Below are 19548 nucleotides of genomic sequence, written 5' to 3'. Positions count from 1 at the left end.
ATATTTCTGATTACACTATGGGCTGAAAATTCATTTAGGATTTAATACTCCTCGGGTTCCTCCTCTTCTTCTCCACCAGCGGAGTCCGTACCAACTTCCTCGTAATCTTTCTCGAGCGCAGCCAAGTCCTCACGCGCTTCAGAGAATTCGCCTTCTTCCATACCCTCACCAACGTACCAGTGCACGAAGGCACGCTTAGCATACATAAGATCAAATTTATGGTCCAAGCGAGCCCAGGCCTCAGCAATAGCAGTCGTGTTCGAAAGCATGCAGACGGCGCGCTCCACCTTGGCGAGATCTCCTCCAGGAACGACGGTAGGAGGTTGGTTGTTGATACCAAGCTTGAATCCAGTGGGGCACCAGTCCACAAATTGGATGGTGCGCTTAGTCTTAATGTTCGTGACGGCAGCATTCGCATCCTTGGGCACAACATCACCTCGGTACAAGAGACAGCAGGCCATGTATTTGCCATTGCGAGGATCACATTTCACCATCTGATTCTCCTTCTCGAAACACTCAGTAGTGATTTGACCAACAGTAAGCTGTTCGTGATACGCTTTCTCAGCTCCGATGATAGGAGCGTAAGTGACGAGAGGGAAATGAATACGAGGATAGGGCACAAGGTTGGTCTGGAATTCAGTCAAATCAACGTTGAGAGATCCAGAAAAGCGCAGCGATGCAGTGATCGATGAAACCACTTGAGCGATCAGGCGGTTAAGATTTGTATAGGTAGGGCGCTCAATGCCAAGTTTCTTACGGCAAATGTCATAAATGGCCTCGTTATCGACCATGAATGAGCAATCTGAATGCTCAAGAGTAGTATGGGTTGTCAAAATTGAGTTGTATGGCTCCACCACAGCAGTGGCAAAGTGCGGGGAGGGATAAACGCAGAACTCGAGTTTCGACTTCTTTCCATAATCAACAGAGAGACGCTCAAGTAGAAGCGCACCGAGGCCAGAGCCAGTGCCACCGCCGAAAGAGTGGAAAACAAGGAACCCTTGAAGTCCAGAGCAGTTGTCTGCAAGTTTACGGATACGATCCAACACCGAATCGACAATCTCCTTGCCAATGGTGTAATGGCCACGGGCGTAGTTGTTAGCAGCATCCTCTTTACCCGTAATAAGTTGTTCGGGATGGAAGAGTTGTCGGTAGGTGCCAGTGCGCACTTCATCAACCACGGTAGGTTCTAGATCAACGAACACAGTACGTGGAACATGTTTGCCAGAACTAGTCTCAGAGAAGAAGGTATTGAAGGAGTCATCCTCTTTAGCAAAAGACTTGTCGGATGGCATTTTGCCATCAGGTTGGATGCCCTGTGATCATTTAAAGAATGAGCCAAATTTAGCAAAATGGTTTCAACAGATGAAATATTGAAATGACGGCAATATTAAATATTGTCTATATAGAGTAACTTACGTGCTCCAAGCAGTAAAGCTCCCAGCAAGCATTACCAATCTGAACTCCAGCCTGACCAACGCTATATTGATAGGTAGGATGGCAATCATTAATAAATGAAGTGCAAGATGGTCATAAAATGTTGGCATCAGAAAATGACGCGTCTATACAATCATTACAAAAGTACTCACTGAACAGAAATAACTTCGCGCATATCTGAATTTAGTTTTCGCGAGAAACAGCAGAAAAGAAATTAAGATTAAAACGCAGATGGAGAAATATAATAATGCAGCAGAAAGGGGGTGTTATTCAGGGAGATGTTCGAGTTAGGGAGAACAGCCTGAAAAAAAAAGGGAATAAAGAAGAAATGAATTTTCCCCAAAATTAAACGAGCTAAATACCTTTCTCTCGCCAATCAATTATCAGAAAATTTCATTTGAGCACCACAAACAAGTCGCAGTAGAAAGCAGTCACATTTACCTGAATATTGTATTATCGAGATAGAAATTTAAACACTTACATAATTCTGGCACTAGGCAATGGCCCTCACCAACCTGGCATGGCGAATGCACAGTGTCATCAGACAACCAGGTTTATGTCTATATTGTGAACTTGGATATACTTCGATTCATTCGCAATTATTTAAGAGGCCCATGGTCTTGACCTTATCAAGCTCAGCCAAAAGGTGGAATTCAGGGAAGGTAGAGCAAAATCACTAGAATGACATTGCTTATGAGCATTGTTTTATTCGATACACTCTGGTTATACGCATTATAGGCTCAAGATCGCTCTATTACGAAAAAAACTCGTGAAGATACTTTAGATTTATCACATTTTGAGGCGGATCGTATTCGAAATTTCAGCATTATCGCGCATATTGACCATGGAAAGAGTACGCTGGCAGATAGGTATGAAGTTTCAAGCATTTTTATTCTATTTGCATTTTTCTCCGATTATTTACGTTCTGTATTTAAAATAGATTATTAGAGTTAACTGGGACTATTTCTTCGCGTGCTGAAAATAAGCAAGTATTAGATAAATTAAAAGTAGAAAGAGAGCGTGGAATCACAGTTAAAGCGCAAGTAAGCCATCCAACCCACAATATTATTTTTATAATTCCACGTTTACTTATGCCCTTGCTAGACTGTGTCCATGTTCTACCGCTATAAAGATAAAGATTATTTAATTAATTTGATTGATACTCCAGTAAGTCTTTTTTATTTTATTTCGCATATTTTCAACTAGTAATGGCTTCTCTGCAGGGGCATGTTGATTTTAGCTATGAGATAAAACGTTCTTTGGCAGCTTGTCAGGGAACGCTACTCCTTGTTGATGCAGCACAAGGTATATGCATGGTTGGTTCCTTTTGTCTAGGGACTCTATTTACATCTATTGCACATAGGAATCCAGGCACAAACAGTAGCCAATTTTTATTTAGCATTTGGAGAGGGTTTATCTATTCTTCCTGTTATTAATAAGGTTGATTGTTAATTTCTGATTGACTTCTGCTCGACCTTTTATTGAGATTTCAAGCAATAGGTCGACCTTCCAGCTGCTGATCCTGATAGAGTTGTAAAGCAAATAGAGAACACTTTTGAGTTAGATATGTCAAGCTGTATCAAAGTAATATTCTATTAGCTCGTATATTGATACTAGTGATCAAGTGATACTAATTTTTGACGTGTTAAGATATCTGCAAAATCTGGTCTAAATATTGATCAAGTATTACCCGCTGTAATCGAATCATTTCCCAGGTATTCTTTTTTCCAGATACTATCAACCAGAAAGCTATTAATCGTTTTTTTTTAGCCCTCCAGGACATATTGATAAGCCTCTCAAAGCTCTGCTTTTCGATTCTTGGTATGACACGTATGTGGGGGTGATTTGCATGATGGCAATTGTGGATGGCACAATCCGAAAAGGTAAGTTACGCTTTAGATGGCATACGCTATCTTTCAAATATACTAATATCAATTTTAATTTTGAAGGTGATAGAATCATTTCAGCATACTCGCAACAAAAGTATGAAGTTACAGAAGTGGGAATTATGCACCCTGATATGTACAATACTGGTTACTTGTACGTAATGAACATAAACATAATACTTGTAATACTTTGACATTAATAGATGCCTTTTTCTGTCAATAGGCATGCAGGACAGGTTGGATATATCATTTGTAATATGAAAGTGGCGACGGAAGCACATATCGGTGATACCTTTTACCATATCAAGCAACCAGTTGAACCTCTTCCTGGGTTTGAACCAGCAAAATCTATGGTAATTCCTAAATTTGAATAACTAATTAATAGGCCAAATATAATCAACCCTATAATAGGTATTTGCTGGTATCTTTCCTGTGGATACTAATGATTTTACGAAACTCGAGGAGTCTATAGAAAAACTTACTCTTAATGACGCCAGCGTTTCTGTTCAAAAAGAGACCAGGTTAGAGTTTTTTGTGACTTAAGCATGAAACGTTTTTCATTTATTCTCATGATAGCAATGCTTTGGGACAAGGATGGCGTCTAGGGTTTTTGGGTACATTACATATGGATGTTTTCCGACAGCGACTTGAAGAGGTTGGAATCCTATGCATCTTATTCTTCTATTCCGTGCGTTTAACTCACCTGTCAATACAGGAATACGAAGCAAATGTGATTGTAACGCAACCAACTGTTCCCTTTAAAGTTCTGTATCGTAATGGCACAGAGAATTTGGTGCAAAATCCATCTGATTTTCCTGATCCCGATCAACACGTAAAGGTGCAAGAATACCAAGAACCAATGGTCCGTGGAACAATGATAGCGCCAGAGGTAATTGGGTCCTCTCAGAAAGCATATAACAATTACCTAAATCAAAAGCTTTCTGATTGTTTAGACCTATCTGGGCAGTATGATCGAGCTTTGTGAGGTAGGCATCTCCCATTTTCTCTTAATTCAATAACAACTTATTCATCCCTGATTTCACCAAAATTTCAGGCAAAACGCGGTATTCAGGAAGAACTCACTTATCTCGATGACTCACGTGTCATTCTACAATACCGTCTACCTCTTGCCGAAGTCGTCACTGACTTTTATGATGAACTTAAGTCGCGAACTTCAGGTTATGCTAGGTATGTTTATTGAATTCGACGGAATTCTATCATGCCCTATAAAAGATATTTTATAATAGTTTTGATTATGAGGAGGCAGGATATGATTCGTCCGATCTTTGCAAAGTAATATAATCAAATACAATCTCATCTTATTCATTTTACAATTTATCAATATAATCTCTCAGATGAACGTGCTATTAAACTCGAAACCAGTCGACGCACTTGCTGCGATTCTACATCGTTCACAAGTAGATCGCGTTGGTCGTGACTGGGCCAAGCGACTCAAGCGAGTAATACAAAGGCAGCTCTATGAAGTTGTTATTCAAACTGCAGTGGGAAGTAAGATTATCGCTCGTGAGACGTGAGTTTCAATTAGTACTAGTAAATTCCACGAATACTGAACCTATTTTAACTCTTGACTTCTTGACTAAGTATACCTGCAATGCGAAAAAACGTCACTGCAAAATGTGTAGGTTTGTTAATTACACTTTTGATTCACAAAAACGCTAAACGGGATCCTTTAATAGTATGGAGGTGACATTACTCGGAAGATGAAGCTGCTGAATAAGCAAAAGGAAGGAAAGAAAAAGATGAAGAGTATAGGTATGCTACCATAATTTTAAATTAACTTTTTCGGGTTCTCAGTCTTATCCATTTATTCCAGCAAACGTAGAGCTTCCACAAAGTGCATTCTACGATTTCATAGGAGGATTACGCTCTGGCGAGAAATAACTGTATTCTCGTATAGTAAGCTTGGATGATTATTTAATCACAATTTCCTCAGAAATAAATTTTATTTCATATACTATTTACCCGATGGCTAGGCAAACGATTAAGGGCTAGCCTATGGCTTATCGATACTTTATAGCTCTTTGTTTCGGTTGAATTGATACCGATGACCCTTAGCCCCTTGACTACGTAACAGGATATTCTGGCCATATTACGTGTCGAGGAACTTACAGAAAGTTCCTTGACCAACAAATCCTAACATATATATTAAAGGACATGAAAATATTCCAGTAGTTAAAATATACGAATTGTATTATATAACGAAGTACTTATATCATGAGAGATCGCTCCATTCAAGATGATTCTTCTGATTTAATATTTAATGCAGAACTTGCTGCAAGTGCTCTTCCGCCCACTAGCAATAAGGAACTTTCTGACAATGAAAGGGAAGAACATGTATGGTATTTGGGTAAGCGTAATTTGTATATTTGCTTTTACTCAATTCTGATTTCCTCTTAACTCGAACAGCATATGGTTCAAATATGAATAGTGCCGTACTGACTGGGCGACGAAAAATAATACCTGCAGAATCTATCCCGTGTGTCGCCGATGGATACTTTCTTTCTTTTGATTATGCAGGTTTACCTTATGTCGAACCATGTTTTGCTTCCGTTATCCGCCTTAGTGACCCAACTAAGCGTGTGACGCGAGAGGAGGCAGAAAATATTCACAACCGCACGATGTGCAATGCTCCATTTTATTGGGATGAGGCCCACCCTAAACTTCCACCAACACTCCACGGAGTACTGCATAAGCTTACAAAGCGTCAATTCTTGCGAGTCCTGGAAACAGAAGGGGGGGCTGGGAGCGGTAGTGACACTGGATACCTGGTTATTGAAATCGAGTGCCGACAATATGCTCCTATTCATAATGACTCTGTAACCAAACTATCTTCTAATCGAGTTTTGGATAATGGCCTAAAAACGATCAGTGCATTGACGCTTATCGGTGGTAAGCGTGCAACCAGGCCCAACCTTCAACCCTCAATTCGATACCTAAATATCTTGCGTGAGGGTGCACGCGAGCATGGACTAGATCCATCCTATATCAAACACTTAGAATCCCTTAGACCATATGGCACCAATCTTCCCCTCCGCACACGCATCGGGCGATATTTTCTTTTACCGGCACTTTTACCTGCCATTCTACTCCTTTTCATTTATGTCCTCATCAGAAGACATCCCAGGTTGAAACTATTTGCCGCATATATGCTTTATTGGCTTGGTCAAACCGCTTGGTTCTTTCATGATAACTTGCTACGGTTTATAATCGGAAGCGGCGTTAAAGATGTTTAAAGATGTCAATTCATATTGGTTGGTATAAAGTAGGATAGACTTATTCGATTTGTACATTCATAAAAGAAAAAAAAAAAGAAACGAAAAGTGAGGGGAAGCGAAATCGATACAAAGAGCATTTAGATATAATACATGTGAATGGCTCAACAGACCTACTGGGTTATATTTCATTTAATTTAAATAAAGTAGAAGATAATAGCATCCCAACTAAGAGATAACTATTATTTTGTAAACGAATCGATATATATAATTAGAGATAAAGGTTGAACTTTTCACTCCCTTTACCAATACTTATTATTAGCCCTGCTCTGAATTATTTTCCATCATTTTTAAGAGATCTGATACAGCTCCGCGTAACTGTTCATTCTTAGACGTAAGGCCATTGCACTCTGCATTCAGTGCATGGATCGTGGCTTCATATACTTTCTTTTGGGAAGAAGCGTTCTCGACTTGCTGAACTTGCTTCGAGACTCCAGTTTGTTTTTGCTCTTGGTCACTAGAACTGGGCTGCCCATTTGGATAGTGATTGTTCTTATTCAGAAAAAGTCGAGGCGGCTTTTCCTTACGGCCTGTCTTCCCCCCAGTGCGCTTATTTCCTTCTACTGGGCGCTCTTTTTGTACCTTTTGCGATTGATTTGTAGTTTGAGCTGGGACTGAAGATGTGGAAGATGATTTCACGATATATTCCGGAATATACTCGAGCCTGCCATGTAATTCATCTAACCCTTCCAACAGGCTTGACTCTTCCGCTGAAGTTAATGCAGGGGTTCTTAATTTCTTTTCCTGCAACGCTACATGAGATGGCGCGATTTTTTCAATAATACTTTCCATAGCCTGGATCCGTTCCATCGCCAGCTTTTCTACCCTTCGCATTTCACCAAGATCGGTTAGACAGCGCATCAATTCCGTAACAAGGTCTTGCACAAGAGGCTCGAAAGTGTTTGCTCGCTCATTCTCGTCTCTGGAATCGAGGAATTTGCGTGCATCTTGAATAGCTCCTTGAATCAGAGTTCCGTCCTCTGCTACTATTGCCAAAGCAAGCCCGCGTCGTAGTTCATTCATCGACTCAAGTTCTTTCACACGCTTTTTCAAAAACTCAAGCTCTGTCTGCTGCTCAGCATATTTTTGTTGTACTTCTCGTGATTTGTCCAGCATGCGCCGGCTCGTTTCATCAAGTTTGCGCATGCCGACATTGAGTGCCCCTGCGGTGTGCTCAAACCATTTTCTCTGTGCCTCAACGAACATTGCACTTGATTGCCAAACTTCGTTCATGATTTTCTCACTGTTTTTACCGGAATTACGACAGGAGAGAAGCCATCCAATATGCTCTTTAATATTAGCCATATTCTATTATGTAAAAATGTTAATAATATCGACTGCATTAATAATAGAAATTCACATACAATTTTGCACTTCTCTGCCTCCTCGGTTGAGAGCAGCGTGAATTCTCTTGAATCAGAAACTGCGTTGCTAATAATAGGGTGAAGTGTCTTTGAATCCAATCTTTCGTAAGCCTGCCTTGGCTTTAACCCCTCTTCAGGAACAGTCTTTAAGACACCTGAGGTGCTTCTTTTCTCCTCATCTATACTCTTTTTAGTGTCGTTTTCCTTGCTTACAGTAACGGATGTAGCAGGGATCTTCATTTTAGGGATCGTCTTTAACACGCCTACGTCCGGTTTCTGGTAAGCAGATAGTTTAGCTTTTGCTTCCTCAATGGTTTCAGAATCTGTAGTCGGCGACAATGACCCAAGCGAAGTCTTTTCTGCATCTGCTGAGTGCCTTCTTCTCTCAAGATTGTTGATACGCTCTCCTGGTGGTGGGCTCACGGAAAGTTCACGAGGATAAGGCGCAAAGCCGGGGGAAACAATAGTTGGTGATGCAATGGACCAGCGTTTTGCTGCGTTAGGAGAAAGGTTCTGGCTATATGCGGCCGTAGATGCCACAGGAGATGTAGTTACATAGCTTTCTGTTATGTCAAAATTGTCATCATACTCTGAGCTCTCATCATTATGGGCTGATGAGTTTGGTGAAATAATTGTCACCGTTTTCGGGGAAGTTGCATCGGGAGACACGGAATCTGGAGTCTCTTTAAATGCCACACGAGCACCGGGGTTTTTTCTTATTGAATCTGTGTTTTCAAGCGATTTGCCGTTAGCCAATATGCCGTCAAGTGGGCTTTCTCCAGCCGGACGCACAGGTCGAGGGGGAGGTGATTTGACTTTTACTTTTTGCTGAAAGTTAGCAAGCGAAGATTTGAACAACAAATTATTTTTGCGAACGGAGCTCGAGCTATCAAGAGAATCCTTGCGGTCCGGCCGCAGGACTTTAGGATCTGCCTTGGGATTGCTGTTACTGCGATAAAGTGGCGAATGCAGAGAATTAGGGCTCGATCCTCCAGACAATTGGTATTCTTTCCCAAGCTGATGGGCTATTTGCCCTACTGTTAACGTGGTCATTCGAGGCGCAAATAAAATCGGTGTAAAATATGATTTGTAAAGCTCAGGAGAAATCAAAATGATACCAAAAATAATCAACACGTTTAATAACAAGTCAAGAACAAAAAAGAATACAAAAATGAACTAATTATTAGAAGAAATAGACACAAAGTAGGATCCGGTGTAACATGAATTTCGATCAAAAAAGGAAGTTAAATCTATGGATTTGACACAGATGAAAACTGATTAATGAATGTATTTTATATTATCGAAATGATGCAACAATTACAAGCAGAACCCGTCATTACCATGAAGGCGTTCGGGCGCATGCCTCGACAAGATCATGATGGAAACCACGGCATTTTGCAAGCCCAGAAACACTGAAGCATCATCCGAAATAAGATTTCCAACTATGATATTTGAAGTGCTTAGGCAAAAAATTATCTTGCTGCAAATAATAATGAAAAAGCTTAATTATAGAGCGTAGGTAATACACCTATTCAAATCAGGGCGGTAGGGATTGCAGCTAAGCTATTGATATAGCCGGCAAAGAGACGACCTTTCGAACAATTCAGATGTTCCACTATTGCAGTTACGGCATTTAAGATGGAAAAATGACGCGTAAGATCCCCGCCCTCAAAATATTTGAGGTAGTAAAGGAGTTATCTACATACAAGAAGGCACTAAATGGGCTATTGATCACGTATTTCTTTGGAATAGCTGGGGATCTAATAACTAGTGTTGTGCACAAATTAACTTTTATATTTGGTATCTAACTTTTTTTGAGGAAAATAGGTGTGGCTTTAAATATCAAAGCAAGGTTGCAATGATAAAGCAGCATTTCTCCAATTCAACTGAATTGCCTCAAATTTCATAATCTAGTGGAGGGGATTCTATGTCAACTACGCCACATGCTTAAAATTTAAAGAACGATAAGATTAATATATTCTAAACACTCATGGAACGCAATACAACCCATCTCTATGAAGTACTAGGCGTGCCAAAGACTTCTTCTTCAGATGAAATAAAGCGAGCATACAGGAGACTTGCTCTACTATATCATCCAGATAAAAATCCTGGCGCAGGAGAGCAGGTTAGTTGAATTTAAATAAGAGAAATTCTCTTTTATCAATTCAAGATTTCTGAATTATTATAGTTCAAGGCAATAAACCATGCATATGAGATACTTGGCGATAATAAAAAAAGGCGTATATTTGATAAATATGGTGAAATGGGAGTTAATATGCTAGGCTCTCTTCCCCTATTTGATCCTGAATTTGAGAGCATGTTTTGCGCAATATCCATCATCTTTACGTTTTTCATCATACTCGGGATATTATTCCTTGTATTTGTGGTAACCAAAGTCGATGGAAGCGTGAGATGGAATTGGACGACAGTTTTCGTCCCAGTTTGGATTTTCATTGCGGTTATTGCGATAGTTATTTTTCCTAGCACTCTTAAATTATGGTTGGAGAGTGATGAAGCGGAAGTGGAAGAAGAAGAAGAATCACTGGAAGAATCGTCATCTGATACGGATGGGCAATTTCGAAGAGGAATGGGCGATAAATCTAAGAGACGTGCGAGTTTTGTGCGCAATTATACGATCCCTATTTATTTTCTACTTTTTTGCTTTCTTGCCATATTTATCGCGTTAAGAGCAGATAATGTTATCGATTGGCCAACGGCGTTAGTGCTTTCTCCTTATTTTGTTCTAGAGGGGATTTTGTTTCTGAACAAATTAGCCAGCTATTTGTTTGCAATACGAGTGTTGGATTCGCATGAGCAACAAGAACGAATGTCTGGAACAGATGAAGAATATCCAAGTTTTGGAATTGGAGTGAAGCTGCTATTCTTATGGAATACATTTGATGCATGGGCGCTTCGAGTAGTTCAAAGCATTCTTATTACGCTGCGAATAGATAATTTTATCTTATGCTCATGGGGGATCGTATTTATTCCACTTTATATCTGGGGTCTGAAGCTAGTATTAGGGATCGCATTCTTGTATATCAAATTGAGATATTTACCGCAAGAAATGGCGATACAAGGCAAAACCGCAATTGTCATTCTGGCAGTTATGTTCGGCATGGGTGGATCGTTATTTTATACAACGATTTGGCTTCTCACTAGTTTCCTAGATGGTGGATCAGTTCCTCTAGCAATTGTATTTATCCCTATGTTTATCGTGCTAGGGCTAATATGTTGCTGCACGGGTTGCTGTTTCCCATTACTGCTACTCGGTCCTATGGTGGATATACAGGATTCGGATAGTACAGAGCCACTAATATCCTCAAGTAGACTAATAACATACGGGGAAGCATCAAGCTCGAGGGCTTAATTTAGAAAAAAAATGCTCTCTGTAAACCCTGTACATTTTTCGTTTTTGCTTTTTTTATAGTTATTTATATCCATTTGATATGATATCTCTAGGGACGTATTTCCCTGACCATTATCTAATGACTGGTATTCTGTACTAAGATATAAAGATTGTAGATTCTTATACTAATGCTGAGCCATTTAATCCAACCTTCATTAGTATTTATGTGACGTGTTATATTTTCCATAATTTTCATTTTTTCTTTTTCAATACTCTACACAAGATGCTCATTCATTAGCGCATATAATATATAGAGTTGAGAATTTTTACTTTTATTAATAATACTTTCTTTCTTTACCCTGCTGGATCATTAGATAGCATTTTTATACAGTTTCTTATCTTTTATTTTTATGTACAGCATGCCTCCAAGCTTTCTTTCACGCGTTATGGAAGCATTTGCTCCGCAAACGCGCTCTCATCATGAGGCTCTACGCGAAGCTTGGACTAGTCTTCGTCGAATATATGAAGAGGCAGCTGCTGAAAAACGCGCTCTCGGTGCGGAACATGTAAATACCACGCCGATTCCACAGCTTCTTGAAACCATAGTACGAATTGTGTCTGAAGAAGCCCTTGAGACAGATATGGCGACAGGCCCATGCCTAGAATATATGTTGGAACATTCAATACTCGAAGATCTTGTCACTTTTGCAAAACTGGATGTGAGTTTATGGTGATTTACGTGGTAATCATATAAGAATACAAGTTTAAATTTTGAATTCATCCTAGCTTCCCAAAGGTATGCGTGTTGCAGTTCTACGCGCTCACTCGCAGCTGATTAGCAATGTGCATACGCATCTTTTACCCGAAGTGGGTGTACGCGTTCCTCTCCAAAAATTAATTGCAATTTGCCACGGCGACCCTTCAGATAATGCGAATCGTTTACCAGAGCTTAAAATGGAACTTATACGTCTCATACACACAATTTTTAAACGGCTAATGAGTAACGCTGCATTGATTGAACTTTTCTTTCAGCCACAAACACCAATTCCAATTGAGATAAATAATATCAAAGGAGAAAAGAATACTGTGTCAGCAGAGGTAAAGTTTTTCATGATATTTGTATTTTACCATGAGAATTTGAATTTGACCACAAAGCAATATAGTCACAGTTCCATCTCTTTTCTATCTTGTTCACATACATGAATATGCTTGGGTCACCAGGAAGAATGGCGCGTGAAGCCATACTTTACGGTTTGCGACTGATGGACATCCACAGCAAGATGTTAGATTTTATCCTAAATCCCTCAGATTTATGCAACATCATAGTAAGCTATTGTATAATTATACTAATTTCGTATCTAAATAATTTTTCTCTTGAAATCCAGGCAATACGGTTATCGTTTATTTTCAACCTTCTTATCCCCACATTCTCCAATCAAATTTCCATCACTGATCAAATATTGTTAACTGCACATCCGAGTGCATATGAAGCTGCTCGCCGCGCAACAAATAAACGAGCTGCAAGCATGGTTGCACTATTTGGGCGCAAGTTATTAGAAACATCTGTGGTAGTGGAGGAGTTTTTCAAGTTTTGGGAGTTTGTAAATGAGATATCAGCTACTGGATACAAGGTAAGCTTAGCTATATTTATAGAATTCCCAAACGTAATATATAACATTTTTCTAGGAGCTCAACAACTATTTGATAGAGAGACTAATATCCCAGTTTCTTCCTTGGATATCCGCTGGCATACAATCAGAGTAATTAAATTTGTGGTGTAGAATTTTAAAGCTACAATGTTTAACCAAGTTATTTTCATATGGCTAGCTCTGATGATACGGCTGTAATAACCACTGAATACCTGACGGATATGATACGAATGCTTTCCGATCCTTCTCTTCTCAAAGCTATCTTATTTACCCTTTTTTCTAAAATGGAGCGGAGGGGAGAGCGTTCAGACAAAAAACAAGCTTCAAATTGGCTTAGGGAGATTTTGATAGATAGAATCGAATCGCCAAATGACAGGGTATGATTGCGATGAAACCCATAGAATATTTCGGCTGCATTAAAAGTATATTACCGTAGCTATGCATTGCAAACCTGAGATTATTAGGGGCAATTTTAGATACTTATGATCAATATGCGTTGCACCATCTTGTATTTCGTGAGTTTGAAACTGAACATTTAGAAGGTTTAAAGGAATCACCTAGAGATTTACAAGAAATTCGAGATTTAATAGAAAGGTACAAATTTCTATATAAGATATTCATACGTAAAATTATTCACTGTTTAACTTTAGAGCATTGGAGATAATACCGTGCGCAGAAGAGGTTATCCAGAAGCAGGAGGCATCTACAACGGAAATCCCTAAATCCAATAATCAAAATGCTGGCTCAACATTATTGGCGAATGAGGAGAATATTCATTATGAGAGTTATATAAATGATGCACAGGAAAGGCATCAATTTGCAATGTTAGCATGTGCCAGGTGGACAAGACCATTTGAACCAGTTAATTCAGCCACCACTAGGTGTAAAGGAACAGACACAAGTCTATTGAGAGCGTTGTTTAGACAGACTGAATTCATGATGACGAATTCACTTGAGCGCAATTTAGCACTGACAAGTGTGTTAAGCAAACTGGCAGGGCTACCAGACTCGAGGATTGACATTCTCATATTTGGTGCAAAGGCAACCGATAATATTACAAAACAGCAGCGATGCCTATTAGACATATTGAGGAAGATTTCACACAAATGTCAGGTAGAGGCTTCTTCTGTAGAATATTTCGAAACGCGTGTTGCATTTGCTAGGAGAAAAGGCTTTACCACCTCATCTATAGTCAGCGCTAGCAACTCCATGTCTTCTTCACCCAATCCTAGTGAAAAAATTGCCTCTCCTGATTCTAATTCTCCTTCTCCCATTCATATTGTATCACCATCGCTTTCATCACCAAATTCAACATTCCATGAGAAGATATTAACTTCGCTGCCATCGCCCTCGTCTATCCACTCACTCTCAAGGCGCGAGGATGATTTAGAAGTACTACGAAAGGCGAAAGTAACTTGGATCACTAATTTTTGTAACGCATATGTAGTACTACAGGAATTTTGTAAGGTAAGGCCGCATTTCCTATTGGAGAAAAAAACTTATTCGTACAATTTTTTTATATTATTGCAGGAATTGGCAGCTATAGTATTGGTCAAATATATGTCGCCACTGATAGCAAATGCTCAGCTTGTAAATATAACTTCGTCTACCTCGATATCAAATACGTCCCCCAATTCAGAGCACAAATTTAGTGAAGCTGATGGGTGTGATGCACTGCGATCCCTGAAACTTGAAGATTCCGAGAATGAAGATGAGGATGAAGACGAAGCGGTTGCCAACGCTATCCGCGAATCTAAATGCCAATCGCAAGCAAAGATACAATATACGGATGATGATGGAAAAACATTGAGTAGGCGCCTATCACTTAAACGCCTCTCATTCGATGCGTCTCTTCTGCGTGCTTCCCATGCAAGCATTACTAGCATTCCTTGGGCATCTCAACTGACCTCATTTTTGGAGGATATTAGACATGAAAACACGGTGGAAAAGGATACTGGGAATATAGAATCGGCAGATAAACAGTCGTCATCCCATGAAATGGACCCAATGTTGTTAGGAATATTTTAATTTATTCTCCATCTTTATTTGTATCATTATGTCTTAAATGTTCTTATTTTTGAATAGATATAATCCTGAACCAAATATATTTTATTAATATAATTGCTTTCCATTTGTAAAATTCACTTTCAAACATGGGTGCAAAATTAATCGGTGAACCCAAATTAATTAGGATTAACTTCTCCTACATCATTGACTTTCCATGTTTAGCGCTTGAGGCAATACCTGATTCCTCCACATCACGGAGTGCTTGTAAGGCGACCGCAATCGGAATTGATTTACGAACACGGGATTTTAACTGTTTAATATATTTACGGTGCTCTACTTCCAGCTTCTTTTGAGAGAGTTTTCGACGTCGCGCTGGAGATGGCCAGAGCAGAACGGTTTTTTCAAAATTCCACCAGCTATAAAAAATTAACCGTGTGAAATGAGAATCAAGTGTAATTCTATGGAACCATAATGGATCCCTTACCGGAATATCAATACTTTTACGAAATCAAGCACAAACATGTACGCAAGCGATATAGCCATGATAGAAATACCCCAGATCCAGCCGATTGGTTCTATAAGATGTTCGTGTCCAGTGACGCCGTAAATAGATACAAGCCTATAAAGTAAGAGAGGAGAGAAAAGATGTCAACGATCCCTAGAACATAAGAATAAAAATGATGGGTGTTAACTTTACATTGCAATTATCTGTGTGGCCAAAATCACCACAGTAAATATTAAAGATGGCCGGTTTTGCCAGACGTATCCGGGTATACGAGTTGAAAATATCACAAAATGTGGGCAAGACGAGATGTGCAGATACATGATCGTATGCAACTGTTTGTCTGTAACATGAAAGATATCGCGAGCAATATAAAAATGCACAAACGACATTGCAGATAAACAAAATGCAAGCACGGTGCTCAAAAATACCAGCTGTCCAAGTCTCCATTTGTCCGGGCGAGATGAGATCTGCGTGTTATCCCATGCAATCACAATGGTGGCTGCGTCATTCAACACAGTGATGAGAATGAGTAGGATTGGGGGCATGTTCCACACTTCGATAAGCGTTATCAAGAAGAAAAAGATGAGAAAATGAATAGTGGAAGTGATCCGGTAAAGAGCATATGAACGCATCCGCTGAAAAATTGCTCGTGAAGTTTTTATGCCATCTACTATCGTAGAAAGTCCTGGAGCTAACAATACAATATCGGCAGCTGAACGTGCAGCGTCAGTGCACCCATGTACTGCAATACCAACATTTGCCTTTTTTAAGGCTGGTGCGTCATTCACACCATCCCCCGTCATACCAACAAGGAACCCCTTTTTTTGCAGTAGTTCTACAACGCGGTATTTATGCTCCGGGATCACTTGAGCAAAGCCATCGGCACGGACACACTGGTTTGTCACAAACTCCTCAGTCTTGCTTGGTTCAACGAGATGATTTGCATCAAGAATAACACGCTGCATACCGAGTCGCTGCGCTACTTCTTTGGCAATGATAAGTTGATCACCTGTAATCATTTTGATATCAACTCCTAGGCGTGCACATTCTGCGATAGTAGCAACAGAGTCTGGTTGGGGCGGATCCAAAAATGAAATCATGCCTATAAGTTCGTATCTTTCCAAATCTCCTGGGACAGTACGTGCTACACCCAAAGCACGCAAACCGCGTCGTGCAAATGAATTAACTGCTCGAACAGCCTCGTCGTTTCCTCCGACAAGTTTTATTATTACTTGTGGCGCACCCTTTGCAACCTTGAACACCATGTTTGTCTCCGTGTTGATCACAGTGGCTCGCGTCATTTTAATTATGGGGTCGAATGGCAAGAAGGAGGTGATCTTGTAACCTGGAATTTGATGCCTAATTTTACTGCTTTTGAGCGCTTGGAGATTTGTTTCTGCTGCTCGACAGACAGCAGACTCGATAGGATCATTTGTGCCGGGCTCTGCAGCCAGGAAGGAATAGAGTAGAATGTCATCAGGAGTAAATCCGGGGCAAAGATATGGTTCGTCAAATGTGAGTTCATTAAGCGTGAGAGTTCCAGTCTTGTCGGAGCATAATACAGAAACCGAGGCCATTTCTTCAATAGAAGTAAGGCGTCTAACGATGACTTTCTTGCGTGCAAGTTGCTTTGCTCCAAATGCCATTGTTACAGACATGACTGTGGGTAATCCAATTGGGATAGCAGCGACGGCCAAAATAAGCACCATTTGGATTGAATTCAGTGGATTCCTGGCCCGTGTAATTGCAAGGTGATATGCTAACAAGATAACCACCATCATTATTGAGATAATCATCAAAAAATTACCAATTTTGTTGATGATTTTTTGAAAATGTCCCTCCTCTTTAGTGATTGAGATAAGGTTGGCGGCGCGACCAATAAACGTATTGGAGCCGGTCTTGATAACCACAGCCATCTGTTGACCTTGTTTGATGACAGAGGACGAGTACACGATGCTATCCTTGTTCTTTGTCACGGGGAGCGATTCTCCTGTTAATGCCGATTGATCTACAAGCAAGTCACCCTCGGTCGGTTCCTGGTTCACTCCAATTCCAAGCAACCTTGAATCGGCCGGTATAACATCGCCTAATCGCAGAGCTATAATGTCGCCGGGTACCAATTCTGTGGCATTTAGCTCTGTCAACGCACCATCGCGCCAGACACGCGTTTTGAGAGCGAGATTTTGTTTGAGAGCATCGAGGGCACTTTCTGCGCGATACTCTTCCACGAATCCGATCACTGCATTGACAATGAGCAGTCCGAGTATAATCCCACAACTAACCCAATCCTTTGCGACTATGGATAGAATAAAAGCAACTTCGATTAAATAAGCAATTGACCCCGTGAAGAAGCTCAGGAATTTTAGGAATGGATTAGTTTTCTTCTCTTCGAGCATGTTGCGACCAAACTTATTAAGGCGAGAGATGGCTTCTCCCGTAGTTAAACCGTATTTAGGGTCTGTATGCAAGAGTTCTTCGAGCTCAGGAGAGATTTCGTCCTTGTGTTCAACATGTGCATATTCCTTAATTTATATATTGGGTTCTTTTAATTCCATACTCACAAGCAGACACTTGTGCTCAGGAACTTACCTCAAACTCGACATTGCCAGTTTTATCTTTGTTTGAACTGCCTAGAACTACATGTGGAATATCAGGCGATTGATGCTGGATTTGGACACTGACGGGGACGTCGGCAATTTGACTTTCTTTTGACGTAAATCTCTCAGGCTCATTGCCACGCTCAGCCATATTTTTATTAAAATAATACTGGCAAAAAAGATATTACTTTGCTTTACGAGTTCAAATTGAAAGATTCGTGTTATATAAATTTTTTTATAGGATATATATACGCATTTGTGCATTTGGATAAAAGAAAATAAAAGCTAAGTAAAAAAAAAATACAACTTTCAGCTTACATTTTTCTTTTTTTCTTTTTTTTTTTTCAATGGAAGCTTAAACATGCATAAGCATATTACAAGGTTAATCAAGATGGGCACATTTTACAATTTCTCTTTCACCGCGAAATAGTTTGTAATTATGGGCAAAGCCCTTACGATTTCAGTACTACAGGAAATCTGTTTTTCTCTTAAAAATCAATCTATAGACAACATAGATTTGGCAATGCAGTTCGGCCTTGAATCGTCATTTGCTCATTATTAAGCGTTAATTCATTATTCCCCAATATACATATTAATTCTGATTCAAACTTTGCCTATGCCACATGGGCATTCAAGGACGAAATAGGCAAATAAAGTGCAAAATGAAAGCGTTCGGGATTGAGTCAAATCTTTAGATGCTGGAAAATGCCGCATTCGACTATTTTGAGAGTTTACTGTACTTTTTGCTACTAGCGTAGCGATTGGCTTGAGAACACTTGGGGGAGAGCGACAAACATTTATCCAAGATGAGAAAATAGCGCAATGAAGTTGAAAAAAGTATAGATATATTTATTAGCCTATTTATTGCTTGCCAGTCTTCTGGGCTTTGAGTACTTTTTTCACAATCTTTTGTTCCTCAATAAGGAATGCACGGACAACACTATAAAATCAGTACGATAAACAATCAGCAAATAATACCGATCGCAAATATTGTAAAGCCATTCTTACCGGTTGCGGACACAGTGAGAGCAACGGCTGCCTCCATAAGCCCGGTTGACAGTCTTCTGACGCTTGGAGAGAGTAGCATACTTGCGTGGCCGGAGGCAAGGGATCTAAAGTGATATATTAATAAAGATTTGCAACTGCTTTGATCTGAAAAAATTATCATCCAAAACTTACACCAGGCAGGTTCACGCCACAGTCACCGCACCGCGGGCCATTAGCCGGCTTGGTCTCGTGCAAGTAGCGGAGCTGACCACCTTTAAAACATTAAGGAAATTATATCACGATTAACAGATTCGCTCATCGCTACATCGTATTATAGATGCTTTTCTTACCAGGCGTCTTGATAACCCGGACACGGTTTGACCGGGTGTTGTAAGAAAGACGACGACGGTAAGTAAGACGCTGGGCCATTGCTTAAATATTACTTTCGTCTAATCGATTCATCATTAAATGAAATTA

General features: G+C 39.9%; 8 protein-coding genes across 8 annotated transcripts; 4 read left to right on the top strand and 4 right to left on the bottom strand.

The window, feature by feature from the left end:
• Window positions 1-41: 41 nt before the first annotated feature.
• VTP21DRAFT_3937 (uncharacterized protein) lies at window positions 42-1609 on the bottom strand (the record flags this gene model as incomplete). The annotated part of the gene is made up of 3 exons (XM_069394292.1): window positions 42-1313; window positions 1417-1477; window positions 1587-1609. The coding sequence occupies 3 exons, from the start codon at window positions 1607-1609 to the stop codon at window positions 42-44; spliced, it is 1356 nt and encodes a 451-aa protein (XP_069248816.1).
• A 325-nt stretch (window positions 1610-1934) lies between these two features.
• On the top strand, window positions 1935-5222 carry VTP21DRAFT_3936 (uncharacterized protein; the record flags this gene model as incomplete). Its single annotated transcript, XM_069394291.1, has 21 exons — window positions 1935-2096; window positions 2173-2303; window positions 2375-2477; window positions 2539-2601; window positions 2658-2739; window positions 2798-2874; window positions 2935-3018; window positions 3085-3149; window positions 3205-3317; window positions 3384-3474; window positions 3544-3673; window positions 3732-3841; window positions 3897-3975; window positions 4036-4209; window positions 4274-4306; window positions 4375-4508; window positions 4568-4613; window positions 4676-4851; window positions 4923-4959; window positions 5018-5093; window positions 5155-5222. The coding sequence occupies 21 exons, from the start codon at window positions 1935-1937 to the stop codon at window positions 5220-5222; spliced, it is 2034 nt and encodes a 677-aa protein (XP_069248815.1).
• Window positions 5223-5555: 333 nt separating this feature from the next.
• Window positions 5556-6574, top strand: VTP21DRAFT_3935 (uncharacterized protein; the record flags this gene model as incomplete). The annotated part of the gene is made up of 2 exons (XM_069394290.1): window positions 5556-5688; window positions 5748-6574. 2 exons carry the CDS (start codon window positions 5556-5558, stop codon window positions 6572-6574), a joined length of 960 nt encoding a protein of 319 aa, XP_069248814.1.
• A 297-nt stretch (window positions 6575-6871) lies between these two features.
• On the bottom strand, window positions 6872-9030 carry VTP21DRAFT_3934 (uncharacterized protein; the record flags this gene model as incomplete). The annotated part of the gene is made up of 2 exons (XM_069394289.1): window positions 6872-7921; window positions 7978-9030. 2 exons carry the CDS (start codon window positions 9028-9030, stop codon window positions 6872-6874), a joined length of 2103 nt encoding a protein of 700 aa, XP_069248813.1.
• A 937-nt stretch (window positions 9031-9967) lies between these two features.
• On the top strand, window positions 9968-11347 carry VTP21DRAFT_3933 (uncharacterized protein; the record flags this gene model as incomplete). The annotated part of the gene is made up of 2 exons (XM_069394288.1): window positions 9968-10102; window positions 10166-11347. 2 exons carry the CDS (start codon window positions 9968-9970, stop codon window positions 11345-11347), a joined length of 1317 nt encoding a protein of 438 aa, XP_069248812.1.
• A 398-nt stretch (window positions 11348-11745) lies between these two features.
• VTP21DRAFT_3932 (uncharacterized protein) lies at window positions 11746-15003 on the top strand (the record flags this gene model as incomplete). The annotated part of the gene is made up of 9 exons (XM_069394287.1): window positions 11746-12045; window positions 12113-12424; window positions 12490-12651; window positions 12712-12957; window positions 13013-13086; window positions 13154-13352; window positions 13412-13569; window positions 13626-14442; window positions 14506-15003. The coding sequence occupies 9 exons, from the start codon at window positions 11746-11748 to the stop codon at window positions 15001-15003; spliced, it is 2766 nt and encodes a 921-aa protein (XP_069248811.1).
• A 175-nt stretch (window positions 15004-15178) lies between these two features.
• On the bottom strand, window positions 15179-18235 carry VTP21DRAFT_3931 (uncharacterized protein; the record flags this gene model as incomplete). Its single annotated transcript, XM_069394286.1, has 4 exons — window positions 15179-15398; window positions 15467-15601; window positions 15680-18009; window positions 18077-18235. 4 exons carry the CDS (start codon window positions 18233-18235, stop codon window positions 15179-15181), a joined length of 2844 nt encoding a protein of 947 aa, XP_069248810.1.
• Window positions 18236-18945: 710 nt separating this feature from the next.
• VTP21DRAFT_3930 (60S ribosomal protein eL34) lies at window positions 18946-19500 on the bottom strand (the record flags this gene model as incomplete). The annotated part of the gene is made up of 4 exons (XM_069394285.1): window positions 18946-19024; window positions 19093-19196; window positions 19264-19343; window positions 19422-19500. The coding sequence occupies 4 exons, from the start codon at window positions 19498-19500 to the stop codon at window positions 18946-18948; spliced, it is 342 nt and encodes a 113-aa protein (XP_069248809.1).
• Window positions 19501-19548: the final 48 nt, after the last annotated feature.

This window comes from Calcarisporiella thermophila, assembly GCF_041956535.1.
Source record: "Calcarisporiella thermophila strain CBS 279.70 unplaced genomic scaffold VTP21scaffold_19, whole genome shotgun sequence".
NCBI lineage: Eukaryota > Fungi > Calcarisporiellomycota > Calcarisporiellomycetes > Calcarisporiellales > Calcarisporiellaceae > Calcarisporiella > Calcarisporiella thermophila.
Note: the sequence above shows the minus strand (reverse complement) of the source record. Positions and strands in the feature narration are given on the sequence as shown.